Source organism: Rhagoletis zephyria, unplaced genomic scaffold (assembly GCF_001687245.7).
Source record: "Rhagoletis zephyria isolate East Lansing unplaced genomic scaffold, Rhagoletis_zephyria_1.1 Rzeph_scaffold_00729, whole genome shotgun sequence".
Lineage (NCBI taxonomy): Eukaryota > Metazoa > Arthropoda > Insecta > Diptera > Tephritidae > Rhagoletis > Rhagoletis zephyria.
The window spans coordinates 26509-35147 of NW_016157813.1; the positions used below are offsets into that span (position 1 = coordinate 26509).

At 40.3% G+C, this 8639-nt stretch overlaps 1 protein-coding gene across 1 annotated transcript; it reads left to right on the top strand.

Annotated features, from left to right (window-relative positions):
* The first annotated feature begins 3112 nt into the window (after positions 1-3112).
* On the top strand, positions 3113-3586 carry LOC108361283 (uncharacterized). The gene has a single exon (XM_017613878.1). It carries the CDS (start codon positions 3113-3115, stop codon positions 3584-3586), a length of 474 nt encoding a protein of 157 aa, XP_017469367.1.
* The last annotated feature ends 5053 nt before the right edge of the window (positions 3587-8639 follow it).

Below are 8639 nucleotides of genomic sequence, written 5' to 3' on the forward strand. Positions count from 1 at the left end.
TTTTTTTAAATCTAACTTCATAAAGTTCTTTAAAAATATTTTGTAAATGAGGCCATAAGAGCTTAGGGGGAGAGTTACAACACAAAAATACATTTAAGGCGCAGCGAAGCACGCCGGGTAATTGCTAGTTTTATTTATACTTGAAATCAACGAAATTTTCTTTTAATATTCAGAGTGCTCGAGCACGTTATCTTTTATGCTCAGAAATCCACACTTAAGTTATAAAAAAATAATAATAATTTTGTACAATACATAGAAAATTTTACCAACTTTTTCCTTTCTTAGGGCCGTTAACTTTCATTATATGTTTCTACGTTGTTTAGATCTAAAAAATAGCGCACAATGCAAAAAACGGCAAAAAACATACCAAAGTTTTTATAATAAGTAATACAACACAGAAAGTTTTTTCCGTGCATTACCACCAACACATTCCCATTTTTTGTTTCATAACTAATACATTCTCATATTAAGACTTTTCTCTTTTTGGCGGGAAGTGGTTTAGAGCAAAGAGAACAGGATTATGAACGGATAAGGGCGGATATTTTCGAAGAAGAGCCCAAACTTGTGGTTTCTGAAAATATTCTTCAGTGTTGGAAAAGATATTCTAGCCGAGTAAATATGCGAAAACTTTTGCAAAGTACAAAAATTCTTATAACGCCAGACAAACGACCACTAGCAAAGATTAAAATACACGATAGTTTCGTTGTTGGTTTGTTGGATTCCGGAGCAAACGTTTCCATTCTTGGAAACGGATGTGAAGATTTCCTATAAAGAAACAATTTAAAATATCATCCTTTGCGCGCGTTTGTTTACACCGCTGGCGGAAATCAGCAGAAAATACTCGGCTCGATATCTTTTCCGGTCACTTTTAAAAACATTACTTCGCTTTTATCTTGTACCGTCATTAATCCAAGAGGCATACCTGGGAGTTGATTTCTGGAAGGCACTTGCGTTAGCGCCGGATATATTTCCAACCGTTTTCTGTTTAGATTTTCCAAATGAAGATGAGCCAAACTTCCATCAGCTCACACCATATAGACACGAGTGATGCAGTGCCAATTAAAAGTAATTACTTTCCTCTTTCACCACCCAGGCAGGCGGAAGCCTATAGCGAAATTGAAAGGCTACTCAAGATGGGAGTGATTGAGGAATCGAATTCACCATGGTGTAGTCCAGTGGTACTAGTCCGGAAACCAGGCAAAGTCAGGCTGTGCATAGATTCCAGAAAGGTGAACGCGGTCACCAAGAAGGACTCGGTTCCGTTGCCCCATATTGATGAGCCGTTGAGCAGGTTAAAGGATACATACTTTACAAGTGGTATTGATTTGAAGCATGCTTTCTCCAAATAAAATTAACGGAATCGTCTAAGGAAAATACGGCATTTCCGGTTCCAGGAAAGCCATTGTACCACTTTAAAGTGACGCCCTTTGGCCTGTGCATTGGACCACAAACAATGAGTCGGCTGATGGATAAGGCTATCCCTTCACGATTGCAGGAGAACGTCTTCGTCTACCTGGATGACCTGATGGTGTGCAGTCCAACTTCGAAGATTATTTGGAATAGCTGAAGGATGTGGCGAAATGTTTACGGGAAGCGGGACTTACAGTCAACGTAAAGAAGAGCAAGTTCTGCCAGAAGGAAATTCGGTATCTCGGGTACTTGATAGGGAATGGTTGTTTGAAAGTAGACCCGGGCAAATAGAAGCAATAAAGGATTTTCCGATTCCAAAATCTCCTCGTCAGGTTCGCAGGTTTATAGGAATGGCAAATTGGTTCAGGTCGTTTAATACCAATTTTGCAGATGTGGCTGGTTCAATGACACATTGCCTTCGAAAGTCACCTGCTCCATTTAAGCTAACTCCTGAGGCAGTCTAAGCATTTGGCAAACTTAAAGTTGAGCTCGGTTCAGCGCCTGTCCTGGCACAACCTGATTTTAGTAAAGAATTCGTGAACCAATGCGATGCATCCAAAATAGGTGTAGGAGGCGTAATATTCCAGCTCGATGAGGAAAGATCAGAGCATCCCATAGCTTTCGTATCAAAGAAGCTGAATAATGCTCAGCGGAATTATACGGTCACCGAGCTGGAGTGCCTCGCCGCAATAGTTAGTGTCAAGCGTTTCAGACCTTTTCGAATAATTAGTGACCATTAATTAGTGCCTTTTCGAATAATTAGTGACCATTCAAGTCTCAAGTGGCTAATGACACAAAAAGACTTGAGCGGCAGGCTGGTAACATGGTCGATTCTATTGCAAAGATACATTTTTACGATAGAGTATCGCAAAGGTTCTTTAAATGTTGTGCCGGACACCCTTTCGCGTTTTGACGTGGACGAACTCTCTTCTACCCCGCCTCTAGAAATCGACTTGGCATCACCGGAATTCGACAGCGTAGAGTACTTGGAGCTTCGTGAAACAATTGAAAACAATCACGAAGGGCTACCCGATCTACGCGTATCGATAATCAAGTTTACAAAAGAGTGATGTTTCGAAGAGAGTAGAAGAGGAAGAGGATTCGGATACCGAAAGGGCTGACGGAGCTCGCAATCAAATGCTCACATGATTCCAATGCTACTTACCATGGAGGTTTACAGAAGACATTAGAGCGTGTTCGGCAGAAGCATTTTTAGCCGCAAATGGCAAAGGACATACGCCTTTATGTGAACCGATGCGAAACCTGCAAAACCGTGAAAGCCACCAATCAAGTGTCCAGACCACCTATGGGCAATGCTTTCGTATCCGAGAGGACATTCCAGCGTCTTTATTGCAATTACTTAGGTCCATATCCAGGATCAAAGCGAAGAAACCAGTTTTTTTTTTCATAGTGCCAGACCATTTTTCTAAATACGTGTTTTTGAAGGCGATGCAAAACGCGACGTCGGCATTATATATCAACTTCTTTAATACAGAGATTTTTCCGGCTTTCGGGGTCCCTCAATTCGTCCATAGTGATAACGGGAAGCAATTCATTTCGAAGGAGATGCAACAGTTTTTTGAAAAACGGGGTTGTTCACATTAAGACGGGGTTATACTCACCGCAGGCTAACGCCTCTGAACGAGTGAACAGGGAGATTGTTTCGAAAGTTAGAATATTCCTGAAAGACAAACAAGATCACATGGACTGGGACAAACATATTCCCGAAATTCTATCGGTTTTAAGAAGCGATTACTATACGTCGATTCAGAGCTCGTCATACTACGCGTTTTTTGGACCAAATATGATACAACACGCGTCAGCCTATAACATACTGGAAAAACTTGGTAGCCTAAGACAAGACGAAGTCGCGATTACAAGCAAAGCTGACAAGCTAGCAAACATTCGCGAACACATACGGAAGAACCTTGAGCAAGCGCAAGACAGAGCAGTCAACACGTACAACAAACGTACGAGGGTTGTGAATTACCGGGAAAGACAAGAAGTATTCCGGAACTTTGCTCTTAGTAATTTCAAGCAAGGCATAAATGCTAAGTTCTTGCCGAAATACATCAAGTGTCGTATTCTGCGAAACGTAGGCAATGCTTTGTATGACTTAGAGAATTTGAATGGCAAACCGATGGATAGGTTTCATGCATCAGACATCCGGCCGTGACACTGTCATCTGTCACGAAGAGCGATCCGAAGTAAAGCATTTTTCCCCAAATTTATTAATCACGTTTTTTCTCAAATTTATATATATACACGTTTTTCCAATATTCAACTTAGGGATAGGGTAAAACCTTGACCGCCCGCAGACTGCCCGGGGTCCAACTTTGCATGGCTTTTCCTCGAAGCTAAGTCACGTAGAGCTGTAGCTCGCTTCTGTAACTCTTCTCTACCGGTTATTTCTCTACTGGTAAAGAATATACGTCATTCTCTACTACTCATTAGCAATGGAGAACAAGGCGGCAAATTCAGATATAAATTCGCCCTGGTAGAGAATTGGGAGGGACCGTACTGTGAAGACCGACTAAGTTCGACAATTGGGGGGTGGCTAACTCTAGCCGATGAATGTAAAAAGAATATCTTTTTTTCTCTTACTGTCTTTTTCACTGGGCGCTTTGGCGGTCGCGGACAATCCGCCCAGTATCCTCCCCGAGCATTTATATTCATAGGACGTTCACGCGTGCTTCCACCGGGAGCCGTGAACGGCCTGACAATCCGCACTCCCATTAGGATTGTCTTTTAGGAGTTTTGACGAGATCTCCTTACCAAAATGTCTAATTCATTTCGGAGTTTTGATGAGTTCTCCCTATCAAAATGTCTTTACAATTTATTTCGGAGTTTTGACGGGTTCTTCTTATCAAAATATCTTCAATCTATTTCGGAGTTTTGACGAGTTCTCCATTAAGAAAATGTCTCTTGGGCCGCAAAGCCATAATGAATAGGAAATAAAATATATATATACATGTTTTTCCCAGCCACCGGACGGCTATAAACTCGCGGCCAAGTGTCCTTTTCTGGCCTAAAATAATAGAGAACCACCACAACACAGAGTTTACTTGGTTTTATTAATTAATTAAATTAAATTATTAACCAGATCAGTAGACTTATTGTTGCAGAGACCGGCTACACAATAACGAGTCCACGCAGCATTATAAGCGAATACTGACGCGGATTATAGTAAATGTGTTGACTTCGGTATTTTCGTAACATCAATACTGAGTCGGACGAGCCCTAACTGCCACCTGACGTAACTACGGGGTGTTATTTTTTCCCCCGGCTAAAGACTTATTTTTTTCTGAGACTCTATATCTCAGGGGTGAGTCGTGCCCCACGCTCTACTGATCTTACCACCCTGTTACACTACCGGACGCCTTGTGGAAGACAGTTAACCCCTTTTCCTGTTCGGTTCGGTGACGGGTCGTAAAGTGAAGTAGGTTTGTTATGGGTTACTCTAGTGCACCCGGTAGCACGTCAGAAATTTCACCATCTCATATTTTTCTAGAGCGTACGGCAACGCTAAACTTGCATGGAAGGTCTGTCATTTTGACGATATCTGTGTGCCTTGCAGACAGTTGTAGCTGATTGTCACTAGTACCTGCAGGTCTGTTTGCCTGTTTGTTTTTTCGGTTAATAAACGCTTTCCAGCAGAGGTTAGTGATAGTTTGTGACAGCTGCCTGTAACTGCCCGTCTTCACAGGATGTAGTTTATATCTTGACACATCTGTTAGAATATAGAGAGCAATATATATCAGGGCTTGTATCTTGGTATCTATTGCTGGTACTGGTAACTGGGAGTTTGACGGCTGCGTTTTCCTTTTCTTAAACTTTCTGGCGGCAACATTATCAATATTCTGATATAGAGCCAGTGCCAATCGGTAACTTTTTCTGCATGGTATACGAATAAATTGAGTTTTGCTGGGCCAAACGCAAAGAAAAATTTTAACAGTTGGAAAAAAACACACTTACGCTCGTGCAGGAGCTCTATTTTTGTGTGTTGCTGACATTGTTAAATTTACATCTATTTTATAACTTGCAAGTAACGTACGTTCCTTTTGTTTTATCAGATTCCATTTTGATTTTCACTCTTTATTACCGTCAACAATATTATGTGTATAGACATTTAGACGCTGTCAAATTTTACCCAGCCCAATATATATCAGGGCTTGTATCTTGGTATCTATTGCTGGTACTGGTAACTGGGAGTTTGACGGCTGCGTTTTCCTTTTCTTAAACTTTCTGGCGGCAACATTATCAATATTCTGATATAGAGCCAGTGCCAATCGGTAACTTTTTCTGCATGGTATACGAATAAATTGAGTTTTGCTGGGCCAAACGCAAAGAAAAATTTTAACAGTTGGAAAAAACCACACTTACGCTCGTGCAGAAACTCTATTTTTGTGTGTTGCTGACATTGTTAAATTTACATCTATTTTATAACTTGCAAGTAACGTACGTTCCTTTTGTTTTATCAGATTCCATTTTGATTTTCACTCTTTATTACCGTCAACAATATTATGTGTATAGACATTTAGACGCTGTCAAATTTTACCCAGCCCAATATATATCAGGGCTTGTATCTTGGTATCTATTGCTGGTACTGGTAACTGGGAGTTTGACGGCTGCGTTTTCCTTTTCTAAAACTTTCTGGCGGCAACATTATCAATATTCTGATAAAGAGCCAGTGCCAATCGGTAACTTTTTCTGCATGGTATACGAATAAATTGAGTTTTGCTGGGCCAAACGCAAAGAAAAATTTTAACAGTTGGAAAAAACCACACTTACGCTCGTGCAGAAACTCTATTTTTGTGTGTTGCTGACATTGTTAAATTTACATCTATTTTATAACTTGCAAGTAACGTACGTTCCTTTTGTTTTATCAGATTCCATTTTGATTTTCACTCTTTATTACCGTCAACAATATTATGTGTATAGACATTTAGACGCTGTCAAATTTTACCCAGCCCCATGAGCTAAGTAAAATTCTGACGTTCACATTCACCACGAGAAATGTCAAACTTGTATTCTGAGCCGTCAAAATTTCCTCTTTTCTGGCAATTGGCACGGCCCCATACTTGGAAGAATGTGCTTGGATCTAAACTAGCCGACTTTTTTTTGCGGTTAAGTCCGGTAAAAATACTTCCAAAACGCTGATGTCAAGATATAAAAGCCCGCACAAATATTGTCCTGATATAACTTATATCTAGCAACAAAACAGATAGCTGCACAACAATAAATTTTATCCTGTGAAGTCGGCCAGTGAGGACACAGAGCTGGTGAATGGCTGCTCTCCAACCAGTTGGAGTTGTATGGCTGGTTGATGGTAACTTCGGGTAGTTTCGAACATTCTTTTTTTTACATTCCCTCTTGCACTGCGGCAAATTCCGCTAGTTTCCGATCATTCGCTCTTTTCTTAAAGCAAGCTTTAATGGAGTGGCCCTTTATATGACAAAAGTTGCACTTCTTTTCCTTGAAAAAACATTGATTGGCCACGTGGTTGCCGCCGCATCGAAAACAGCTCACGTTCTCCATCTTTTTATGTTGGTTTTTAGACGACATGGCCAGTACTTCATTGTTATGGCCCCGAACATCTCTTACATTTCGGAAGACCGCTTCGTGTGCACATGCGATTTCATAAGCGCGCTTGAAATCCAATTTTGGCTCACCGAAAAGCCGTTTTTGTAATGCTTCATCTACGACCCCACATACGATTTGGTCACGTAGCATGTTCTCGAGTTCTTTAAAATCACAATGCTCGGATAATTTTCGTAGATCTTTAACAAAATCTGCTATTGTTTCGCCGTTATTTTGACTACGCTTATGAAACAAAAATCTTTGCACAATTTCGTTCGGTTTTGGTTGAAAATGCGTGTATAGCTTCTCCACGATTTCATGAAAGGTTACATCTTTAGGCACTAGTGGCGTCAACAAGGAACGAATTATTTCATAGGTGTCTTCCCCAACACTTGACAAAAATTTCGCTCTCATTGTGGTTTCGCTTGTGATGCCATTTGCTTCGAAGTAAAACTCCATCCGCTCCTTGTAATTATTCCATAACATCGTTGGTAGGAATGGTGTCAATTTTCCGAACGATTGCGTGTGTGTCTGGTTAAGGTTCGCCATTGTGCTCTCATTAACTGCCATAGTTCCTCGTCGCCAAAATGTAAAATTTCCTATCGCGAACTCTAACGTCTAACAACCAGATCTTTTTCTACACGTGTCTTTTCTGACATCTCCGCTGCCAACCTCTATTGCCTATTCTTTGTCTTCTAAAAGTTGTAGGGTTGCCAAAGAATACTACAGAAGAGTAACGGGACTAGTCCAAATGACGTAGTGCCCGTTATTCTTCCAAATGGAACATTCCCGCAGTGCGAGGGCATAAAAACCTGATGGCAACCCCATAGTCGGTCATTGTTATTGAAGATTGTCACCCAAAATTTGCGGAACGGACGGGAGTTTTAAACAAAAGAAAAATAAATTTATGAAGAAAGGTAGTATGTCCCAAGTGGGCTGCGAAAAATTTGTATTGCAGCAGAAAGTGTGTGAAACTAAAAGTGGTGTGTTAATTAGAAAAGAAAAAATAAAGCGATACACGTTAAGTGCGAAACTCTATAAATATGTGCTGGCAGTAGGGATTAGACTTGAGTAAGAGCTGGGAAAGTAGAGCTAGGTGCTTATCAAGTCCCCCTATGTAAATTTCTCAAACGAGTTAGTGAAAAGACTAAAAAGGGTAGAGCCAAGAAAAATAAGCTTTTAAGTAATTTGTTGTTAAAGTTGCGAAATTCACCAAATATATTGATGCAAATTGTATCGATTCTATCATCCAAAAGGTGCGTGAAATATATAAATGTGAACAAATCACACGGGAACATTGAAAAGATCGTGCATTTATGCAAATATAAGTGATAGCTACATTTTTTTTTTATGAAAATTTTTAGTGGATGTGCAAACAATTTAACCAACAAATTAGTTATATACTAGTATTAAAAAAGAGTGAAAATAGTGAGAATTCATGTAAACATATCTGTTCTTAGCATCCTCGTAAGGTTTCACGAGAAAAATCGTTATAGCTTTGCTAAAACACACACATGTCGATGCACACCAAAGTCAACTCGGGCAACATATTAAACTTCACGATATAGTGGAACATCATAAGGGCGCAACGAAAAGTATTAAACAGCTCGAAACAAGCACGCCACGGGCTCTACGCCCTATTCGTCGCA